General features: G+C 55.1%; 1 protein-coding gene across 2 annotated transcripts in view; it reads right to left on the bottom strand.

Moving 5' to 3' along the window:
* The window catches only part of bcl9l (bcl9 like), a 138,059-nt gene that overhangs the window by 47,469 nt on the left and 66,835 nt on the right, over positions 1-23,755 (bottom strand). The window contains exon 4 of one of the 2 annotated variants that reach the window (XM_071360301.1): positions 16,477-16,602. In XM_071360301.1, coding sequence (XP_071216402.1) covers positions 16,477-16,602 — 126 coding nt within the window. The remainder of the gene's footprint in view (positions 1-16,476; positions 16,603-23,755) is intronic. The other variant, XM_071360303.1, reaches the window with a different exon arrangement.

Here is a 23,755-nt window from a genome sequence, read left to right as displayed (position 1 = left end):
CCCTGTCCTGTATCAGCCCAGTCTCTCTCCCTGTCCTGTATCAGCCCAGTCTCTCTCCCTGTCCTGTGTCAGCCCAGTCACTCTCCCTGTCCTGTAGCAGCCCAGTCTCTCTCCCTGTCCTGTACCAGCCCAGTCTCTCTCCCTGTCCTGTACCAGCCCAGTCTCTCTCCCTGTATCAGCCCAGTCTCTCTCCCTGTCCTGTACCAGCCCAGTCTCTCTCCCTGTCCCTGTACCAGCCCAGTCTCTCTCCCTGTATCAGCCCAGTCTCTCTCCCTGTCCTGTACCAGCCCAGTCTCTCTCCCTGTCCCTGTACCAGCCCAGTCTCTCTCCCTGTATCATCCCAGTCTCTCTCCCTGTCCTGTACCAGCCCAGTCTCTCTCCCTGTATCAGCCCAGTCTCTCTCCCTGTCCCTGTACCAGCCCAGTCTCTCTCCCTGTATCAGCCCAGTCTTTCTCCCTGTCCTGTACCAGCCCAGTCTCTCTCCCTGTCCTGTATCAGCCCAGTCTCTCTCCCTGTCCTGTATCAGCCCAGTCTCTCTCCCTGTCCTGTACCAGCCCAGTCTCTCTCCCTGTCCTGTATCAGCCCAGTCTCTCTCCCTGTATCAGCCCAGTCTCTCTCCCTGTCCTGTATCAGCCCAGTCTCTCTCCCTGTCCTGTACCAGCCCAGTCTCTCTCCCTGTCCTGTATCAGCCCAGTCTCTCTCCCTGTCCTGTGTCAGCCCAGTCTCTCTCCCTGTCCTGTACCAGCCCAGTCTCTCTCCCTGTCCTGTACCAGCCCAGTCTCTCTCCCTGTCCTGTACCAGCCCAGTCTCTCTCCCTGTCCTGTACCAGCCCAGTCTCTCTCCCTGTCCTGTATCAGCCCAGTCTCTCTCCCTGTATCAGCCCAGTCTCTCTCCCTGTCCTGTATCAGCCCAGTCTCTCTCCCTGTCCTGTACCAGCCCAGTCTCTCTCCCTGTCCTGTATCAGCCCAGTCTCTCTCCCTGTCCTGTGTCAGCCCAGTCTCTCTCCCTGTCCTGTACCAGCCCAGTCTCTCTCCATGTCCTGTATCAGCCCAGTCTCTCTCCCTGTCCTGTGTCAGCCCAGTCTCTCTCCCTGTCCTGTACCAGCCCAGTCTCTCTCCCTGTCCTGTACCAGCCCAGTCTCTCTCCCTGTCCTGTACCAGCCCAGTCTCTCTCCCTGTCCTGTACCAGCCCAGTCTCTCTCCCTGTCCTGTATCAGCCCAGTCTCTCTCCCTGTATCAGCCCAGTCTCTCTCCCTGTCCTGTATCAGCCCAGTCTCTCTCCCTGTCCTGTACCAGCCCAGTCTCTCTCCCTGTCCTGTATCAGCCCAGTCTCTCTCCCTGTCCTGTGTCAGCCCAGTCTCTCTCCCTGTCCTGTACCAGCCCAGTCTCTCTCCCTGTCCTGTACCAGCCCAGTCTCTCTCCCTGTCCTGTATCAGCCCAGCCTCTCTCCCTGTATCAGCCCAGTCTCTCTCCCTGTCCTGTAGCAGCCCAGTCTCTCTCCCTGTCCTGTACCAGCCCAGTCTCTCTCCCTGTCCTGTACCAGCCCAGTCTCTCTCCCTGTCCTGTATCAGCCCAGCCTCTCTCCCTGTACCAGCCCAGTCTCTCTCCCTGTATCAGCCCAGTCTCTCTCCCTGTCCTGTATCAGCCCAGTCTCTCTCCCTGTCCTGTACCAGCCCAGTCTCTCTCCCTGTCCTGTATCAGCCCAGTCTCTCTCCCTGTCCTGTACCAGCCCAGTCTCTCTCCCTGTCCTGTATCAGCCCAGTCTCTCTCCCTGTCCCTGTATCAGCCCAGTCTCTCTCCCTGTCCTGTATCAGCCCAGTCTCTCTCCCTGTATCAGCCCAGTCTCTCTCCCTGTCCTGTATCAGCCCAGTCTCTCTCCCTGTATCATCCCAGTCTCTCTCCCTGTCCTGTATCAGCCCAGTCTCTCTCCCTGTCCTGTACCAGCCCAGTCTCTCTCCCTGTCCTGTGTCAGCCCAGTCTCTCTCCCTGTCCTGTGTCAGCCCAGCCTCTCTCCCTGTATCAGCCCAGTCTCTCTCCCTGTATCAGCCCAGTCTCTCTCCCTGTCCTGTATCAGCCCAGTCTCTCTCCCTGTCCTGTACCAGCCCAGTCTCTCTCCCTGTATCAGCCCAGTCTTTCTCCCTGTCCTGTACCAGCCCAGTCTCTCTCCCTGTCCTGTATCAGCCCAGACTCTCTCCCTGTCCTGTACCAGCCCAGTCTCTCTCCCTGTCCTGTATCAGCCCAGTCTCTCTCCCTGTATCAGCCCAGTCTCTCTCCCTGTCCTGTATCAGCCCAGTCTCTCTCCCTGTCCTGTACCAGCCCAGTCTCTCTCCCTGTCCTGTACCAGCCCAGTCTCTCTCCCTGTCCTGTACCAGCCCAGTCTCTCTCCCTGTCCTGTATCAGCCCAGTCTCTCTCCCTGTCCTGTACCAGCCCAGTCTCTCTCCCTGTACCAGCCCAGTCTCTCTCCCTGTCCTGTATCAGCCCAGTCTCTCTCCCTGTACCAGCCCAGTCTCTCTCCCTGTCCTGTATCAGCCCAGTCTCTCTCCCTGTCCTGTATCAGCCCAGTCTCTCTCCCTGTCCTGTGTCAGCCCAGTCACTCTCCCTGTCCTGTAGCAGCCCAGTCTCTCTCCCTGTCCTGTACCAGCCCAGTCTCTCTCCCTGTCCTGTACCAGCCCAGTCTCTCTCCCTGTATCAGCCCAGTCTCTCTCCCTGTCCTGTACCAGCCCAGTCTCTCTCCCTGTCCTGTACCAGCCCAGTCTCTCTCCCTGTCCCTGTACCAGCCCAGTCTCTCTCCCTGTATCAGCCCAGTCTCTCTCCCTGTCCTGTACCAGCCCAGTCTCTCTCCCTGTCCCTGTACCAGCCCAGTCTCTCTCCCTGTATCAGCCCAGTCTCTCTCCCTGTCCCTGTACCAGCCCAGTCTCTCTCCCTGTCCCTGTACCAGCCCAGTCTCTCTCCCTGTATCAGCCCAGTCTCTCTCCCTGCCCTGTACCAGCCCAGTCTCTCTCCCTGTATCAGCCCAGTCTCTCTCCCTGTCCCTGTACCAGCCCAGTCTCTCTCCCTGTATCAGCCCAGTCTTTCTCCCTGTCCTGTACCAGCCCAGTCTCTCTCCCTGTCCTGTATCAGCCCAGTCTCTCTCCCTGTCCTGTATCAGCCCAGTCTCTCTCCCTGTCCTGTACCAGCCCAGTCTCTCTCCCTGTCCTGTATCAGCCCAGTCTCTCTCCCTGTATCAGCCCAGTCTCTCTCCCTGTCCTGTATCAGCCCAGTCTCTCTCCCTGTCCTGTACCAGCCCAGTCTCTCTCCCTGTCCTGTATCAGCCCAGTCTCTCTCCCTGTCCTGTGTCAGCCCAGTCTCTCTCCCTGTCCTGTACCAGCCCAGTCTCTCTCCCTGTCCTGTACCAGCCCAGTCTCTCTCCCTGTCCTGTACCAGCCCAGTCTCTCTCCCTGTATCAGCCCAGTCTCTCTCCCTGTCCTGTACCAGCCCAGTCTCTCTCCCTGTATCAGCCCAGTCTCTCTCCCTGTATCAGCCCAGTCTCTCTCCCTGTCCTGTACCAGCCCAGTCTCTCTCCCTGTATCAGCCCAGTCTCTCTCCCTGTCCTGTACCAGCCCAGTCTCTCTCCCTGTATCAGCCCAGTCTCTCTCCCTGTCCCTGTATCAGCCCAGCCTCTCTCCCTGTATCAGCCCAGTCTCTCTCCCTGTCCTGTAGCAGCCCAGTCTCTCTCCCTGTCCTGTACCAGCCCAGTCTCTCTCCCTGTCCTGTACCAGCCCAGTCTCTCTCCCTGTCCTGTATCAGCCCAGCCTCTCTCCCTGTATCAGCCCAGTCTCTCTCCCTGTCCTGTACCAGCCCAGTCTCTCTCCCTGTATCAGCCCAGTCTCTCTCCCTGTCCTGTATCAGCCCAGTCTCTCTCCCTGTCCTGTACCAGCCCAGTCTCTCTCCCTGTATCAGCCCAGTCTTTCTCCCTGTCCTGTACCAGCCCAGTCTCTCTCCCTGTCCTGTATCAGCCCAGTCTCTCTCCCTGTCCTGTACCAGCCCAGTCTCTCTCCCTGTCCTGTATCAGCCCAGTCTCTCTCCCTGTATCAGCCCAGTCTCTCTCCCTGTCCTGTATCAGCCCAGTCTCTCTCCCTGTCCTGTACCAGCCCAGTCTCTCTCCCTGTACCAGCCCAGTCTCTCTCCCTGTCCTGTATCAGCCCAGTCTCTCTCCCTGTCCTGTATCAGCCCAGTCTCTCTCCCTGTCCTGTATCAGCCCAGTCTCTCTCCCTGTCCTGTATCAGCCCAGTCTCTCTCCCTGTCCTGTGTCAGCCCAGTCACTCTCCCTGTCCTGTAGCAGCCCAGTCTCTCTCCCTGTCCTGTACCAGCCCAGTCTCTCTCCCTGTCCTGTACCAGCCCAGTCTCTCTCCCTGTATCAGCCCAGTCTCTCTCCCTGTCCTGTACCAGCCCAGTCTCTCTCCCTGTCCCTGTACCAGCCCAGTCTCTCTCCCTGTATCAGCCCAGTCTCTCTCCCTGTCCTGTACCAGCCCAGTCTCTCTCCCTGTCCCTGTACCAGCCCAGTCTCTCTCCCTGTATCAGCCCAGTCTCTCTCCCTGTCCTGTACCAGCCCAGTCTCTCTCCCTGTATCAGCCCAGTCTCTCTCCCTGTCCCTGTACCAGCCCAGTCTCTCTCCCTGTATCAGCCCAGTCTTTCTCCCTGTCCTGTACCAGCCCAGTCTCTCTCCCTGTCCTGTATCAGCCCAGTCTCTCTCCCTGTCCTGTATCAGCCCAGTCTCTCTCCCTGTCCTGTACCAGCCCAGTCTCTCTCCCTGTCCTGTATCAGCCCAGTCTCTCTCCCTGTATCAGCCCAGTCTCTCTCCCTGTCCTGTATCAGCCCAGTCTCTCTCCCTGTCCTGTACCAGCCCAGTCTCTCTCCCTGTCCTGTATCAGCCCAGTCTCTCTCCCTGTCCTGTGTCAGCCCAGTCTCTCTCCCTGTCCTGTACCAGCCCAGTCTCTCTCCCTGTCCTGTACCAGCCCAGTCTCTCTCCCTGTCCTGTACCAGCCCAGTCTCTCTCCCTGTCCCAGTCTCTCTCCCTGTCCTGTACCAGCCCAGTCTCTCTCCCTGTCCTGTACCAGCCCAGTCTCTCTCCCTGTCCTGTATCAGCCCAGTCTCTCTCCCTGTATCAGCCCAGTCTCTCTCCCTGTCCTGTATCAGCCCAGTCTCTCTCCCTGTCCTGTACCAGCCCAGTCTCTCTCCCTGTCCTGTATCAGCCCAGTCTCTCTCCCTGTCCTGTGTCAGCCCAGTCTCTCTCCCTGTCCTGTACCAGCCCAGTCTCTCTCCCTGTCCTGTATCAGCCCAGTCTCTCTCCCTGTCCTGTGTCAGCCCAGTCTCTCTCCCTGTCCTGTACCAGCCCAGTCTCTCTCCCTGTCCTGTACCAGCCCAGTCTCTCTCCCTGTCCTGTATCAGCCCAGTCTCTCTCCCTGTATCAGCCCAGTCTCTCTCCCTGTCCTGTATCAGCCCAGTCTCTCTCCCTGTCCTGTACCAGCCCAGTCTCTCTCCCTGTCCTGTATCAGCCCAGTCTCTCTCCCTGTCCTGTGTCAGCCCAGTCTCTCTCCCTGTCCTGTACCAGCCCAGTCTCTCTCCCTGTCCTGTATCAGCCCAGCCTCTCTCCCTGTATCAGCCCAGTCTCTCTCCCTGTCCTGTGTCAGCCCAGTCTCTCTCCCTGTCCTGTACCAGCCCAGTCTCTCTCCCTGTCCTGTATCAGCCCAGCCTCTCTCCCTGTATCAGCCCAGTCTCTCTCCCTGTCCTGTAGCAGCCCAGTCTCTCTCCCTGTCCTGTACCAGCCCAGTCTCTCTCCCTGTCCTGTACCAGCCCAGTCTCTCTCCCTGTCCTGTATCAGCCCAGCCTCTCTCCCTGTATCAGCCCAGTCTCTCTCCCTGTCCTGTACCAGCCCAGTCTCTCTCCCTGTATCAGCCCAGTCTCTCTCCCTGTCCTGTATCAGCCCAGTCTCTCTCCCTGTCCTGTACCAGCCCAGTCTCTCTCCCTGTCCTGTATCAGCCCAGTCTCTCTCCCTGTCCTGTACCAGCCCAGTCTCTCTCCCTGTCCTGTATCAGCCCAGTCTCTCTCCCTGTCCCTGTATCAGCCCAGTCTCTCTCCCTGTCCTGTATCAGCCCAGTCTCTCTCCCTGTATCAGCCCAGTCTCTCTCCCTGTCCTGTATCAGCCCAGTCTCTCTCCCTGTATCATCCCAGTCTCTCTCCCTGTCCTGTATCAGCCCAGTCTCTCTCCCTGTCCTGTACCAGCCCAGTCTCTCTCCCTGTCCTGTGTCAGCCCAGTCTCTCTCCCTGTCCTGTATCAGCCCAGTCTCTCTCCCTGTCCTGTATCAGCCCAGCCTCTCTCCCTGTATCAGCCCAGTCTCTCTCCCTGTCCTGTACCAGCCCAGTCTCTCTCCCTGTATCAGCCCAGTCTCTCTCCCTGTCCTGTATCAGCCCAGTCTCTCTCCCTGTCCTGTACCAGCCCAGTCTCTCTCCCTGTATCAGCCCAGTCTTTCTCCCTGTCCTGTACCAGCCCAGTCTCTCTCCCTGTCCTGTATCAGCCCAGACTCTCTCCCTGTCCTGTACCAGCCCAGTCTCTCTCCCTGTCCTGTATCAGCCCAGTCTCTCTCCCTGTATCAGCCCAGTCTCTCTCCCTGTCCTGTATCAGCCCAGTCTCTCTCCCTGTCCTGTACCAGCCCAGTCTCTCTCCCTGTCCTGTACCAGCCCAGTCTCTATCCCTGTCCTGTATCAGCCCAGTCTCTCTCCCTGTCCTGTACCAGCCCAGTCTCTCTCCCTGTACCAGCCCAGTCTCTCTCCCTGTCCTGTATCAGCCCAGTCTCTCTCCCTGTCCTGTATCAGCCCAGTCTCTCTCCCTGTCCTGTATCAGCCCAGTCTCTCTCCCTGTCCTGTATCAGCCCAGTCTCTCTCCCTGTCCTGTGTCAGCCCAGTCACTCTCCCTGTCCTGTAGCAGCCCAGTCTCTCTCCCTGTCCTGTACCAGCCCAGTCTCTCTCCCTGTCCTGTACCAGCCCAGTCTCTCTCCCTGTATCAGCCCAGTCTCTCTCCCTGTCCTGTACCAGCCCAGTCTCTCTCCCTGTCCTGTACCAGCCCAGTCTCTCTCCCTGTCCCTGTACCAGCCCAGTCTCTCTCCCTGTATCAGCCCAGTCTCTCTCCCTGTCCTGTACCAGCCCAGTCTCTCTCCCTGTCCCTGTACCAGCCCAGTCTCTCTCCCTGTATCAGCCCAGTCTCTCTCCCTGTCCTGTACCAGCCCAGTCTCTCTCCCTGTATCAGCCCAGTCTCTCTCCCTGTCCCTGTACCAGCCCAGTCTCTCTCCCTGTATCAGCCCAGTCTTTCTCCCTGTCCTGTACCAGCCCAGTCTCTCTCCCTGTCCTGTATCAGCCCAGTCTCTCTCCCTGTCCTGTATCAGCCCAGTCTCTCTCCCTGTCCTGTACCAGCCCAGTCTCTCTCCCTGTCCTGTATCAGCCCAGTCTCTCTCCCTGTATCAGCCCAGTCTCTCTCCCTGTCCTGTATCAGCCCAGTCTCTCTCCCTGTCCTGTACCAGCCCAGTCTCTCTCCCTGTCCTGTATCAGCCCAGTCTCTCTCCCTGTCCTGTGTCAGCCCAGTCTCTCTCCCTGTCCTGTACCAGCCCAGTCTCTTTCCCTGTCCTGTACCAGCCCAGTCTCTCTCCCTGTCCTGTACCAGCCCAGTCTCTCTCCCTGTCCTGTACCAGCCCAGTCTCTCTCCCTGTCCTGTATCAGCCCAGTCTCTCTCCCTGTATCAGCCCAGTCTCTCTCCCTGTCCTGTATCAGCCCAGTCTCTCTCCCTGTCCTGTACCAGCCCAGTCTCTCTCCCTGTCCTGTATCAGCCCAGTCTCTCTCCCTGTCCTGTGTCAGCCCAGTCTCTCTCCCTGTCCTGTACCAGCCCAGTCTCTCTCCCTGTCCTGTACCAGCCCAGTCTCTCTCCCTGTCCTGTATCAGCCCAGCCTCTCTCCCTGTATCAGCCCAGTCTCTCTCCCTGTCCTGTAGCAGCCCAGTCTCTCTCCCTGTCCTGTACCAGCCCAGTCTCTCTCCCTGTCCTGTACCAGCCCAGTCTCTCTCCCTGTCCTGTATCAGCCCAGCCTCTCTCCCTGTATCAGCCCAGTCTCTCTCCCTGTCCTGTACCAGCCCAGTCTCTCTCCCTGTATCAGCCCAGTCTCTCTCCCTGTCCTGTATCAGCCCAGTCTCTCTCCCTGTCCTGTACCAGCCCAGTCTCTCTCCCTGTCCTGTATCAGCCCAGTCTCTCTCCCTGTCCTGTACCAGCCCAGTCTCTCTCCCTGTCCTGTATCAGCCCAGTCTCTCTCCCTGTCCCTGTATCAGCCCAGTCTCTCTCCCTGTCCTGTATCAGCCCAGTCTCTCTCCCTGTAGCAGCCCAGTCTCTCTCCCTGTCCTGTATCAGCCCAGTCTCTCTCCCTGTATCATCCCAGTCTCTCTCCCTGTCCTGTATCAGCCCAGTCTCTCTCCCTGTCCTGTATCAGCCCAGTCTCTCTCCCTGTCCTGTATCAGCCCAGTCTCTCTCCCTGTCCTGTGTCAGCCCAGTCTCTCTCCCTGTCCTGTATCAGCCCAGTCTCTCTCCCTGTCCTGTAGCAGCCCAGTCTCTCTCCCTGTCCTGTATCAGCCCAGTCTCTCTCCCTGTAGCAGCCCAGTCTCTCTCCCTGTCCTGTATCAGCCCAGTCTCTCTCCCTGTCCTGTACCAGCCCAGTCTCTCTCCCTGTCCTGTATCAGCCCAGTCTCTCTCCCTGTATCAGCCCAGTCTCTCTCCCTGTCCTGTATCAGCCCAGTCTCTCTCCCTGTATCAGCCCAGTCTCTCTCCCTGTCCTGTATCAGCCCAGTCTCTCTCCCTGTCCTGTACCAGCCCAGTCTCTCTCCCTGTCCTGTATCAGCCCAGTCTCTCTCCCTGTATCAGCCCAGTCTCTCTCCCTGTCCTGTATCAGCCCAGTCTCTCTCCCTGTATCATCCCAGTCTCTCTCCCTGTCCTGTATCAGCCCAGTCTCTCTCCCTGTCCTGTATCAGCCCAGTCTCTCTCCCTGTCCTGTACCAGCCCAGTCTCTCTCCCTGTCCTGTGTCAGCCCAGTCTCTCTCCCTGTCCTGTATCAGCCCAGTCTCTCTCCCTGTCCTGTAGCAGCCCAGTCTCTCTCCCTGTCCTGTATCAGCCCAGTCTCTCTCCCTGTAGCAGCCCAGTCTCTCTCCCTGTCCTGTATCAGCCCAGTCTCTCTCCCTGTCCTGTACCAGCCCAGTCTCTCTCCCTGTCCTGTACCAGCCCAGTCTCTCTCCCTGTATCAGCCCAGTCTCTCTCCCTGTCCTGTATCAGCCCAGTCTCTCTCCCTGTATCAGCCCAGTCTCTCTCCCTGTCCTGTATCAGCCCAGTCTCTCTCCCTGTCCTGTATCAGCCCAGTCTCTCTCCCTGTCCTGTACCAGCCCAGTCTCTCTCCCTGTCCTGTATCAGCCCAGTCTCTCTCCCTGTCCTGTACCAGCCCAGTCTCTCTCCCTGTCCTGTATCAGCCCAGCCTCTCTCCCTGTATCAGCCCAGTCTCTCTCCCTGTCCTGTACCAGCCCAGTCTCTCTCCCTGTATCAGCCCAGTCTCTCTCCCTGTCCTGTATCAGCCCAGTCTCTCTCCCTGTCCTGTACCAGCCCAGTCTCTCTCCCTGTATCAGCCCAGTCTTTCTCCTTGTCCTGTACCAGCCCAGTCTCTCTCCCTGTCCTGTATCAGCCCAGTCTCTCTCCCTGTCCTGTACCAGCCCAGTCTCTCTCCCTGTCCTGTATCAGCCCAGTCTCTCTCCCTGTATCAGCCCAGTCTCTCTCCCTGTCCTGTATCAGCCCAGTCTCTCTCCCTGTCCTGTACCAGCCCAGTCTCTCTCCCTGTACCAGCCCAGTCTCTCTCCCTGTACCAGCCCAGTCTCTCTCCCTGTCCTGTATCAGCCCAGTCTCTCTCCCTGTCCTGTATCAGCCCAGTCTCTCTCCCTGTCCTGTATCAGCCCAGTCTCTCTCCCTGTCCTGTATCAGCCCAGTCTCTCTCCCTGTCCTGTATCAGCCCAGTCTCTCTCCCTGTCCTGTATCAGCCCAGTCTCTCTCCCTGTCCTGTGTCAGCCCAGTCACTCTCCCTGTCCTGTAGCAGCCCAGTCTCTCTCCCTGTCCTGTACCAGCCCAGTCTCTCTCCCTGTCCTGTACCAGCCCAGTCTCTCTCCCTGTATCAGCCCAGTCTCTCTCCCTGTCCTGTACCAGCCCAGTCTCTCTCCCTGTCCCTGTACCAGCCCAGTCTCTCTCCCTGTATCAGCCCAGTCTCTCTCCCTGTCCTGTACCAGCCCAGTCTCTCTCCCTGTCCCTGTACCAGCCCAGTCTCTCTCCCTGTATCAGCCCAGTCTCTCTCCCTGTCCTGTACCAGCCCAGTCTCTCTCCCTGTATCAGCCCAGTCTCTCTCCCTGTCCCTGTCCCAGCCCAGTCTCTCTCCCTGTATCAGCCCAGTCTTTCTCCCTGTCCTGTACCAGCCCAGTCTCTCTCCCTGTCCTGTATCAGCCCAGTCTCTCTCCCTGTCCTGTATCAGCCCAGTCTCTCTCCCTGTCCTGTACCAGCCCAGTCTCTCTCCCTGTCCGGTATCAGCCCAGTCTCTCTCCCTGTATCAGCCCAGTCTCTCTCCCTGTCCTGTATCAGCCCAGTCTCTCTCCCTGTCCTGTACCAGCCCAGTCTCTCTCCCTGTCCTGTATCAGCCCAGTCTCTCTCCCTGTCCTGTGTCAGCCCAGTCTCTCTCCCTGTCCTGTACCAGCCCAGTCTCTCTCCCTGTCCTGTACCAGCCCAGTCTCTCTCCCTGTCCTGTACCAGCCCAGTCTCTCTCCCTGTCCTGTACCAGCCCAGTCTCTCTCCCTGTCCTGTATCAGCCCAGTCTCTCTCCCTGTATCAGCCCAGTCTCTCTCCCTGTCCTGTATCAGCCCAGTCTCTCTCCCTGTCCTGTACCAGCCCAGTCTCTCTCCCTGTCCTGTATCAGCCCAGTCTCTCTCCCTGTCCTGTGTCAGCCCAGTCTCTCTCCCTGTCCTGTACCAGCCCAGTCTCTCTCCCTGTCCTGTATCAGCCCAGTCTCTCTCCCTGTCCTGTGTCAGCCCAGTCTCTCTCCCTGTCCTGTACCAGCCCAGTCTCTCTCCCTGTCCTGTACCAGCCCAGTCTCTCTCCCTGTCCTGTACCAGCCCAGTCTCTCTCCCTGTCCTGTATCAGCCCAGTCTCTCTCCCTGTATCAGCCCAGTCTCTCTCCCTGTCCTGTATCAGCCCAGTCTCTCTCCCTGTCCTGTACCAGCCCAGTCTCTCTCCCTGTCCTGTATCAGCCCAGTCTCTCTCCCTGTCCTGTGTCAGCCCAGTCTCTCTCCCTGTCCTGTACCAGCCCAGTCTCTCTCCCTGTCCTGTACCAGCCCAGTCTCTCTCCCTGTCCTGTATCAGCCCAGCCTCTCTCCCTGTATCAGCCCAGTCTCTCTCCCTGTCCTGTAGCAGCCCAGTCTCTCTCCCTGTCCTGTACCAGCCCAGTCTCTCTCCCTGTCCTGTACCAGCCCAGTCTCTCTCCCTGTCCTGTATCAGCCCAGCCTCTCTCCCTGTATCAGCCCAGTCTCTCTCCCTGTCCTGTACCAGCCCAGTCTCTCTCCCTGTATCAGCCCAGTCTCTCTCCCTGTCCTGTATCAGCCCAGTCTCTCTCCCTGTCCTGTACCAGCCCAGTCTCTCTCCCTGTCCTGTATCAGCCCAGTCTCTCTCCCTGTCCTGTACCAGCCCAGTCTCTCTCCCTGTCCTGTATCAGCCCAGTCTCTCTCCCTGTCCCTGTATCAGCCCAGTCTCTCTCCCTGTCCTGTATCAGCCCAGTCTCTCTCCCTGTATCAGCCCAGTCTCTCTCCCTGTCCTGTATCAGCCCAGTCTCTCTCCCTGTATCATCCCAGTCTCTCTCCCTGTCCTGTATCAGCCCAGTCTCTCTCCCTGTCCTGTACCAGCCCAGTCTCTCTCCCTGTCCTGTGTCAGCCCAGTCTCTCTCCCTGTCCTGTATCAGCCCAGTCTCTCTCCCTGTCCTGTATCAGCCCAGCCTCTCTCCCTGTATCAGCCCAGTCTCTCTCCCTGTCCTGTACCAGCCCAGTCTCTCTCCCTGTATCAGCCCAGTCTCTCTCCCTGTCCTGTATCAGCCCAGTCTCTCTCCCTGTCCTGTACCAGCCCAGTCTCTCTCCCTGTATCAGCCCAGTCTTTCTCCCTGTCCTGTACCAGCCCAGTCTCTCTCCCTGTCCTGTATCAGCCCAGACTCTCTCCCTGTCCTGTACCAGCCCAGTCTCTCTCCCTGTCCTGTATCAGCCCAGTCTCTCTCCCTGTATCAGCCCAGTCTCTCTCCCTGTCCTGTATCAGCCCAGTCTCTCTCCCTGTCCTGTACCAGCCCAGTCTCTCTCCCTGTCCTGTACCAGCCCAGTCTCTCTCCCTGTCCTGTATCAGCCCAGTCTCTCTCCCTGTCCTGTACCAGCCCAGTCTCTCTCCCTGTACCAGCCCAGTCTCTCTCCCTGTCCTGTATCAGCCCAGTCTCTCTCCCTGTCCTGTATCAGCCCAGTCTCTCTCCCTGTCCTGTATCAGCCCAGTCTCTCTCCCTGTCCTGTATCAGCCCAGTCTCTCTCCCTGTCCTGTGTCAGCCCAGTCACTCTCCCTGTCCTGTAGCAGCCCAGTCTCTCTCCCTGTCCTGTACCAGCCCAGTCTCTCTCCCTGTCCTGTACCAGCCCAGTCTCTCTCCCTGTATCAGCCCAGTCTCTCTCCCTGTCCTGTACCAGCCCAGTCTCTATCCCTGTCCTGTACCAGCCCAGTCTCTCTCCCTGTCCCTGTACCAGCCCAGTCTCTCTCCCTGTATCAGCCCATTCTCTCTCCCTGTCCTGTACCAGCCCAGTCTCTCTCCCTGTCCTGTACCAGCCCAGTCTCTCTCCCTGTATCAGCCCAGTCTCTCTCCCTGTCCCTGTACCAGCCCAGTCTCTCTCCCTGTATCAGCCCAGTCTTTCTCCCTGTCCTGTACCAGCCCAGTCTCTCTCCCTGTCCTGTATCAGCCCAGTCTCTTTCCCTGTCCTGTATCAGCCCAGTCTCTCTCCCTGTCCTGTACCAGCCCAGTCTCTCTCCCTGTCCTGTATCAGCCCAGTCTCTCTCCCTGTATCAGCCCAGTCTCTCTCCCTGTCCTGTATCAGCCCAGTCTCTCTCCCTGTCCTGTACCAGCCCAGTCTCTCTCCCTGTCCTGTATCAGCCCAGTCTCTCTCCCTGTCCTGTGTCAGCCCAGTCTCTCTCCCTGTCCTGTACCAGCCCAGTCTCTCTCCCTGTCCTGTACCAGCCCAGTCTCTCTCCCTGTCCTGTACCAGCCCAGTCTCTCTCCCTGTCCTGTACCAGCCCAGTCTCTCTCCCTGTCCTGTATCAGCCCAGTCTCTCTCCCTGTATCAGCCCAGTCTCTCTCCCTGTCCTGTATCAGCCCAGTCTCTCTCTCTGTCCTGTACCAGCCCAGTCTCTCTCCCTGTCCTGTATCAGCCCAGTCTCTCTCCCTGTCCTGTGTCAGCCCAGTCTCTCTCCCTGTCCTGTACCAGGCCAGTCTCTCTCCCTGTCCTGTACCAGCCCAGTCTCTCTCCCTGTCCTGTATCAGCCCAGCCTCTCTCCCTGTATCAGCCCAGTCTCTCTCCCTGTCCTGTAGCAGCCCAGTCTCTCTCCCTGTCCTGTACCAGCCCAGTCTCTCTCCCTGTCCTGTACCAGCCCAGTCTCTCTCCCTGTCCTGTATCAGCCCAGCCTCTCTCCCTGTATCAGCCCAGTCTCTCTCCCTGTCCTGTACCAGCCCAGTCTCTCTCCCTGTCCTGTATCAGCCCAGTCTCTCTCCCTGTCCTGTACCAGCCCAGTCTCTCTCCCTGTCCTGTATCAGCCCAGTCTCTCTCCCTGTCCCTGTATCAGCCCAGTCTCTCTCCCTGTCCTGTATCAGCCCAGTCTCTCTCCCTGTATCAGCCCAGTCTCTCTCCCTGTCCTGTATCAGCCCAGTCTCTCTCCCTGTATCATCCCAGTCTCTCTCCCTGTCCTGTATCAGCCCAGTCTCTCTCCCTGTCCTGTATCAGCCCAGTCTCTCTCCCTGTCCTGTACCAGCCCAGTCTCTCTCCCTGTCCTGTGTCAGCCCAGTCTCTCTCCCTGTCCTGTATCAGCCCAGTCTCTCTCCCTGTCCTGTAGCAGCCCAGTCTCTCTCCCTGTCCTGTATCAGCCCAGTCTCTCTCCCTGTCCTGTACCAGCCCAGTCTCTCTCCCTGTAGCAGCCCAGTCTCTCTCCCTGTCCTGTATCAGCCCAGTCTCTCTCCCTGTCCTGTACCAGCCCAGTCTCTCTCCCTGTCCTGTACCAGCCCAGTCTCTCTCCCTGTATCAGCCCAGTCTCTCTCCCTGTCCTGTATCAGCCCAGTCTCTCTCCCTGTATCAGCCCAGTCTCTCTCCCTGTCCTGTATCAGCCCAGTCTCTCTCCCTGTCCTGTACCAGCCCAGTCTCTCACCCTGTCCTGTATCAGCCCAGTCTCTCTCCCTGTCCTGTACCAGCCCAGTCTCTCTCCCTGTCCTGTATCAGCCCAGTTTCTCTCCCTGTCCTGTACCAGCCCAGCCCAATCACTGAAGCTGGAGACTCATATCTCCCTCACTAACAGAGATACTTAGCTTCTCTACAGGTGGTCTGGGGCAGTCGTTTAATAATGAGTAACTTCATTAATGGTTTTGGGAAACAGCTCGGCGATTTAACAATGTTCCTACGAAGGTCCTAACGTTAAACATAGTCTTAAGACGCCTTTGACAAACTGTCTCTATTATAAAGGAGAGGCCTTGTCTTCAACCTCTCCCCACACAGAGCAGATCAGTGAGTTCATTCTGTTGGTCAAACACTAGATGGCGCCAAAACCCATGACAAGCTACAACACTATGGTGAGACTTTGCCTGTCATGATATTTGCCATTGGTACGGTAGGAAAACTGTAGATTTTGGGCTTCAGTAGGGGTTGGGCCTAGGGGGGGGTCTCAGTAGGGGTTGGGCCTAGGGGGGGGGGTCTCAGTAGGGGTTGGGCCTAGGGGGGGGTTTAGTAGGGGTTGGGCCTAGGGGGGTCTCAGTAGGGGTTGGGCCTAGGGGGGGTTTAGTAGGGGTTGTGCCTAGGGGGGTCTCAGTAGGGGTTGGGCCTAGGGGGGGTTTAGTAGGGGTTGTGCCTAGGGGGGGGGTCTCAGTAGGGGTTGGGCCTAGGGGGGGGTCTCAGTAGGGGTTGGGCCTAGGGAGGGGTTTAGTAGGGGTTGGGCCTAGGGGGGTCTCAGTAGGGGTTGGGCCTAGGGGGGTCTCAGTAGGGGTTGGGCCTAGGGGGGGGTTAGTAGGGTTGGGCCTAGGGGGGGTTAGTAGGGGTTGTGCCTAGGGGGGGTTAGTAGGGGTTGGGCCTAGGGGGGTCTCAGTAGGGGTTGGGCCTAGGGGGGTCTCAGTAGGGGTTGGGCCTAGGGGGTCTCAGTAGGGGTTGGGCCTAGTGGGGGGGGGGGGGGGGTTAGTAGGGGTTGGGCCTAGGGGGGGGGGGGGGGGGTAGTAGGGGTTGGACCTAGGATGGTATCAGTAGGGCCTAGGGGGGTTTCAATAGGGCCTAGGGTGGTATCAGTAGGGCCTAGGGTGGTATCAGTAGGGCCTAGAGTGGTATCAGTAGGGCCTAGGGTGGTATCAGTAGGGCCTAGGGTGGGTGTTTATGGACAGCTCATAGTGTTCCATGAGGGGTGTAGTCTGTGTCCCGTGAGGGGTGTAGTCTACTCACAGTCTCCCGTGAGGGGTGTAGTCTACTCACAGTGTCCCGTGAGGGGTGTAGTCTACTCACAGTCTCCCGTGAGGGGTGTAGTCTACTCACAGTGTCCCGTGAGGGGTGTAGTCTACTCCCAGTGTCCCGTGAGGGGTGTAGTCTACTCCCAGTGTCCCGTGAGGGGTGTAGTCTACTCCCAGTGTCCCGTGAGGGGTGTAGTCTACTCACAGTCTCCCGTGAGGGGTGTAGTCTACTCACAGTGTCCCGTGAGGGGTGTAGTCTACTCACAGTGTCCCGTGAGGGGTGTAGTCTACTCACAGTGTCCCGTGAGGGGTGTAGTCTACTCCCAGTGTCCCGTGAGGGGTGTAGTCTACTCCCAGTGTCCCGTGAGGGGTGTAGTCTACTCCCAGTGTCCCGTGAGGGGTGTAGTCTACTCACAGTGTCCCGTGAGGGGTGTAGTCTACTCCCAGTGTCCCGTGAGGGGTGTAGTCTACTCCCAGTGTCCCGTGAGGGGTGTAGTCTACTCCCAGTGTCCCGTGAGGGGTGTAGTCTACTCCCAGTGTCCCGTGAGGGGTGTAGTCTACTCCCAGTGTCCCGTGAGGGGTGTAGTCTACTCCCAGTGTCCCGTGAGGGGTGTAGTCTACTCCCAGTGTCCCGTGAGGGGTGTAGTCTACTCCCAGTCTCCCGTGAGGGGTGTAGTCTACTCACGGTGTGTAGCAGGGTGTGGCTTGTCCTCCTCCTCTTCAGTGCTGGGGCCAGAGCACCACTCATCTCCACTGTAGGGCTGTTTCTTCTCCAACACACACCGTCGTTTACTTCGCATCACTCCTTCTACTGGGAGGGGACAACACACACACACAAAACACATTTAGGATTTGTAACTATAACAGGCCATAATGCTTAATTATTACACTGCATCATGAGAGGACAGGACAAAGGGAGGGGGGAGAGAGGAAGGAAGGGGAGGGAGGGAGACTACACTATCTCCTGCCATCGCCCCAAACTAGTGTACACTATCTCCTGCCATGGCCCCAAACTAGTGTACACTATCTCCTGCCATGGCCCCAAACTAGTGTACACTATCTCCTGCCATGTCCTCAAACTAGTGTACACTATCTCCTGCTATGGCCCCAAACTAGTGTACACTATCTCCTGCTATGGCCCCAAACTAGTGTACACTATCTCCTGCCATGTCCTCAAACTAGTGTACACTATCTCCTGCTATGGCCCCAAACTAGTGTACACTATCTCCTGCCATGGCCCCAAACTAGTGTACACTATCTCCTGCCATGGCCCCAAACTAGAGTACACTATCTCCTGCCATGGCCCCAAACTAGTGTACACTATCTCCTGCCATGTCCTCAAACTAGTGTACACTATCTCCTGCTATGGCCCCAAACTAGTGTACACTATCTCCTGCCATGGCCCCAAACTAGTGTACACTATCTCCTGCCATGGCCCCAAACTAGTGTACACTATCTCCTGCTATGGCCCCAAACTAGTGTACACTATCTCCTGCCATGGCCCCAAACTAGTGTACACTATCTCCTGCCATGTCCTCAAACTAGTGTACACTATCTCCTGCTATGGCCCCAAACTAGTGTACACTATCTCCTGCTATGGCCCCAAACTAGTGTACACTATCTCCTGCTATGGCCCCAAACTAGTGTACACTATCTCCTGCCATGTCCTCAAACTAGTGTACACTATCTCCTGCTATGGCCCCAAACTAGTGTACACTATCTCCTGCTATGGCCCCAAACTAGTGTACACTATCTCCTGCTATGGCCCCAAACTAGTGTACACTATCTCCTGCTATGGCCCCAAACTAGTGTACACTATCTCCTGCTATGGCCCCAAACTAGTGTGCACTATCTCCTGCTATGGCCCCAAACTAGTGTACACTATCTCCTGCTATGGCCCCAAACTAGTGTACACTATCGAGTGCAATGGATGTGTCCTCATGTCTTCACTCAGAGACTCAGCCTGGCCCATCTAGCAGCAGGAACTCAGCCTGGCCCATCTAGCAGCAGGAACTCAGCCTGGCCCATCTAGCAGCAGGAACTCAGCCTGGCCCATCTAGCAGCAGGAACTCAGCCTGGCCCATCGAGCAGCAGGAACTCAGCCTGGCCCATCTAGCAGCAGGAACTCAGCCTGGCCCATCTAGCAGCAGGAACTCAGCCTGGCCCATCTAGCAGCAGGAACTCAGCCTGGCCCATCTAGCAGCAGGAACTCAGCCTGGCCCATCTAGCAGCAGAAACTCAGCCTGGCCCATCTAGCAGCAGGAACTCAGCCTGGCCCATCTAGCAGCAGGAACTCAGCCTGGCCCATCTAGCAGCAGGAACTCAGCCTGGCCCATCTAGCAGCAGGAACTCAGCCTGGCCCATCTAGCAGCAGGAACTCAGCCTGGCCCATCTAGCAGCAGGAACTCAGCCTGGCCCATCTAGCAGCAGGAACTCAGCCTGGCCCATCTAGCAGCAGGGACTCAGCCTGGCCCATCTAGCAGCAGGGACTATGCATTCTCTTTTGCTGCCAGCAGACAGTCATTGGTTTACGTAAACAGGTGAGTCAGCTGGCAGTGTGTGTTAGCTGGTTTACATTCTCTTTAATCATTGGCTCTCTTCAGGTGTGAGTTGAAGAGGAGGGGAGAGGGGGGGGAGGAGTGGGGAGGAGGAGAGGAGGGGGGAGGAGAGGGGTAGATGAGTGGGGAGGAGGAGAGGAGGGGGAGGAGAGGAGAGGAGGGGGGACGAGAGGAGGGGGGAGGAGAGGGGTAGATGAGTGGGGAGGAGGAGAGGAGGGTGGAGGAGAGGGGTAGATGAGTGGGGAGGAGGAGAGAAGGGGGGAGGAGGAGAGGGGGGAGGAGGAAAGGAGAGGGGTAGATGAGTGGGGAGGAGGAGAGAAGGGGGGAGGAGGATGGGGGGAGGAGGAGAGGAGGGGGGGAGGAGAGGAGGGTGGAGGAGAGGGGTAGATGAGTGGGGAGGAGGAGAGGAGGGGGGAGAAGAGGAGGAGAGGAGATGACTTGCATTTAATTTGAATGTGTTTCTGTTTATTTAGCTAGAGGGAAATTAGATCAGAGAGAGAACCGGAAGATTCCCTTCAAAGGACCTGCCCAATCATTCTCCCTCTCTCTCTGGTTGGTGGACCATTCTTCATACACGGGAAACTGTTGAGTGTGAAAAACCCAGCAGCGTTGCAGTTCCTGACACAAACCGTTGCGCCTGGTATCTACTACCATACCCCCGTTCAACGGCACTTCAATATTTTGTCCTGCACGTTCACCCTCTAAATGGCTCACATACACAATCTATGACACAATTGTCTGAAGGCTTAAACATCCTTCTTTAACCCGTCTCCTCCCCTTCATCTACACTGATTGAAGTGGATCAAACAGGTGACATCAATAAGGGATCATAGCCTTCACCTGGATTCACCTGATCAGACTGTGTTGTGGAAAGAGCAGGTGTTCTTAATGTTTTGTACACTCTGTGTATATTTATTTGATATACATTACATCTGGATAGATAGTCCTTAAACACATCTGGTACACTATATACATATATAATATATAATATATATATATATTAGAGGTCGACCGATTATGATTTTTCAATGCCGATACCGATTATTGGAGGACCAAAAAAGCCGATTCCGATTAATCGGGCGTTTTTTTTATTTTTATGAATTAATTCATTTGTAATAATGACAATTACAACAATACTGAATGAACACTTTAATTTTAACTTAATATAATACATCAATAAAATCAATTTAGTCTCAAATAAATAATTAAACATGTTCAATTAGGTTTAAATAATGCAAAAACACAGTTGGAGAAGAAAGTAAAAGTGCAATATGTGCCATGTAAGAAAGCTAACGTTTCAGTTCTTTGCTCAGAACATGAGAACAAATGAAAGCTGGTGGTTCCTTTTAACAGGAGTCTTCAATATTCCCAGGTAAGAAGTTTTAGGTTGTAGTTATTATAGGAATTATAGGACTATTTCTCTCTATACCATTTGTATTTCATTAACCTTTGACTATTGGATGTTCTTATACTTTAGTATTGCCAGTGTAACAGTATAGCTTCCATCCCTCTCCTCGCTCCTACCTGGGCTCGAACCAGGAACACATTCTTCTCCAACACTTAGTTTTTGCATTATTTAAAACAAATTGAACATGTTTCATTATTTACTTGAGGCTAAATTGATTTTATTGATGTATTATATTAAGTTAAAATAAGTGTTCATTCAGTATTGTTGTAATTGTCATTAAAAATCGGCCGATTAATCGGTATCAGTGTTGAAAAATCATAATCGGTCGACCTCTAATCGTTACCCATCGCTCCACAAAAGCCGGGGCCACACGCACGCACGCACGCACACACACACACAATAATAATAATAGACAGGCAAACAAATGCAAATAGTCAGAGCACAAAGACATGCAAACCCACAACCAGTTCTAGCTTTGCTGCTATAGACAGATGACATCCCTCTAGACCACTGTTCTGGTAACAGTTTACTGCTGCTATAGACAGATGACAGCCCCCTAGACCACTGTTCTGGTAACAGTTTACTGCTGCTATAGACAGATGACATCCCTCTAGACCACTGTTCTGGTAACAGTTTACTGCTGCTATAGACAGATGACAGCCCCCTACAGAGACCTCTGTTCTGGTAACAGTTTACTGCTGCTATAGACAGATGACATCCCTCTAGACCACTGTTCTGGTAACAGTTTACTGCTGCTATAGACAGATGACAGCCCTCTAGACCACTGTTCTGGTAACAGTTTACTGCTGCTATAGACAGATGACAGTCCCCTAGACCACTGTTCTGGTAACAGTTTACTGCTGCTATAGACAGATGACAGTCCCCTAGACCACTGTTCTGGTAACAGTTTACTGCTGCTATAGACAGATGACATCCCTCTAGACCACTGTTCTGGTAACAGTTTACTGCTGCTATAGACAGATGACAGCCCTCTAGACCACTGTTCTGGTAACAGTTTACTGCTGCTATAGACAGATGACAGCCCTCTAGACCACTGTTCTGGTAACAGTTTACTGCTGCTATAGACAGATGACAGCCCTCTAGACCACTGTTCTGGTAACAGTTTACTGCTGCTATAGACAGATGACAGCCCTCTAGACCACTGTTCTGGTAACAGTTTACTGCTGCTATAGACAGATGACATCCCTCTAGACCACTGTTCTGGTAACAGTTTACTGCTGCTATAGACAGATGACAGTCCCCTAGACCACTGTTCTGGTAACAGTTTACTGCTGCTATAGACAGATGACAGCCCCCTAGACCACTGTTCTGGTAACAGTTTACTGCTGCTATAGACAGATGACATCCCTCTAGACCACTGTTCTGGTAACAGTTTACTGCTGCTATAGACAGATGACAGCCCCCTACAGAGACCTCTGTTCTGGTAACAGTTTACTGCTGCTATAGACAGATGACATCCCTCTAGACCACTGTTCTGGTAACAGTTTACTGCTGCTATAGACAGATGACAGCCCCCTACAGAGACCTCTGTTCTGGTAACAGTTTACTGCTGCTATAGACAGATGACATCCCTCTAGACCACTGTTCTGGTAACAGTTTACTGCTGCTATAGACAGATGACAGCCCTCTAGACCACTGTTCTGGTAACAGTTTACTGCTGCTATAGACAGATGACAGCCCTCTAGACCACTGTTCTGGTAACAGTTTACTGCTGCTATAGACAGATGACAGTCCCCTAGACCACTGTTCTGGTAACAGTTTACTGCTGCTATAGACAGATGACATCCCTCTAGACCACTGTTCTGGTAACAGTTTACTGCTGCTATAGACAGATGACAGCCCTCTAGACCACTGTTCTGGTAACAGTTTACTGCTGCTATAGACAGATGACAGCCCTCTAGACCACTGTTCTGGTAACAGTTTACTGCTGCTATAGACAGATGACAGCCCTCTAGACCACTGTTCTGGTAACAGTTTACTGCTGCTATAGACAGATGACAGCCCTCTAGACCACTGTTCTGGTAACAGTTTACTGCTGCTATAGACAGATGACATCCCTCTAGACCACTGTTCTGGTAACAGTTTACTGCTGCTATAGACAGATGACAGTCCCCTAGACCACTGTTCTGGTAACAGTTTACTGCTGCTATAGACAGATGACAGCCCTCTAGACCACTGTTCTGGTAACAGTTTACTGCTGCTATAGACAGATGACAGTCCCCTAGACCACTGTTCTGGTAACAGTTTACTGCTGCTATAGACAGATGACAGCCCTCTAGACCTCTGTTCTGGTAACAGTTTACTGCTGCTATAGACAGATGACAGCCCTCTAGACCACTGTTCTGGTAACAGTTTACTGCTGCTATAGACAGATGACAGCCCTCTAGACCACTGTTCTGGTAACAGTTTACTGCTGCTATAGACAGATGACAGCCCTCTAGACCACTGTTCTGGTAACAGTTTACTGCTGCTATAGACAGATGACAGCCCTCTAGACCACTGTTCTGGTAACAGTTTACTGCTGCTATAGACAGATGACAGCCCCCTACAGAGACCACTGTTCTGGTAACAGTTTACTGCTGCTATAGACAGATGACAGTCCCCTAGACCACTGTTCTGGTAACAGTTTACTGCTGCTATAGACAGATGACAGCCCTCTAGACCACTGTTCTGGTAACAGTTTACTGCTGCTATAGACAGATGACAGCCCTCTAGACCACTGTTCTGGTAACAGTTTACTGCTGCTATAGACAGATGACAGCCCTCTAGACCACTGTTCTGGTAACAGTTTACTGCTGCTATAGACAGATGACAGCCCTCTAGACCACTGTTCTGGTAACAGTTTACTGCTGCTATAGACAGATGACAGCCCTCTAGACCACTGTTCTGGTAACAGTTTACTGCTGCTATAGACAGATGACAGCCCCCTACAGAGACCACTGTTCTGGTAACAGTTTACTGCTGCTATAGACAGATGACAGTCCCCTAGACCACTGTTCTGGTAACAGTTTACTGCTGCTATAGACAGATGACAGCCCTCTAGACCACTGTTCTGGTAACAGTTTACTGCTGCTATAGACAGATGACAGCCCTCTAGACCACTGTTCTGGTAACAGTTTACTGCTGCTATAGACAGATGACAGCCCTCTAGACCACTGTTCTGGTAACAGTTTACTGCTGCTATAGACAGATGACAGCCCCCTACAGAGACCACTGTTCTGGTAACAGTTTACTGCTGCTATAGACAGATGACAGCCCTCTAGACCACTGTTCTGGTAACAGTTTACTGCTGCTATAGACAGATGACATCCCTCTAGACCACTGTTCTGGTAACAGTTTACTGCTGCTATAGACAGATGACAGCCCTCTAGACCTCTGTTCTGGTAACAGTTTACTGCTGCTATAGACAGATGACAGCCCTCTAGACCACTGTTCTGGTAACAGTTTACTGCTGCTATAGACAGATGACAGCCCTCTAGACCTCTGTTCTGGTAACAGTTTACTGCTGCTATAGACAGATGACAGCCCTCTAGACCACTGTTCTGGTAACAGTTTACTGCTGCTATAGACAGATGACAGTCCCCTAGACCACTGTTCTGGTAACAGTTTACTGCTGCTATAGACAGATGACAGTCCCCTAGACCACTGTTCTGGTAACAGTTTACTGCTGCTATAGACAGATGACAGCCCTCTAGACCACTGTTCTGGTAACAGTTTACTGCTGCTATAGACAGATGACATCCCTCTAGACCACTGTTCTGGTAACAGTTTACTGCTGCTATAGACAGATGACAGTCCTCTAGACCACTGTTCTGGTAACAGTTTACTGCTGCTATAGACAGATGACATCCCTCTAGACCACTGTTCTGGTAACAGTTTACTGCTGCTATAGACAGATGACAGTCCTCTAGACCACTGTTCTGGTAACAGTTTACTGCTGCTATAGACAGATGACAGCCCTCTAGACCACTGTTCTG

The sequence above is a fragment of the Salvelinus alpinus genome, chromosome 22 (genome assembly GCF_045679555.1).
Source record: "Salvelinus alpinus chromosome 22, SLU_Salpinus.1, whole genome shotgun sequence".
In the NCBI taxonomy this organism is placed as follows: domain Eukaryota; kingdom Metazoa; phylum Chordata; class Actinopteri; order Salmoniformes; family Salmonidae; genus Salvelinus; species Salvelinus alpinus.
The sequence above is the reverse complement of the archived record's forward strand: the minus strand, read 5'-3'. Positions and strand labels throughout refer to the sequence as shown.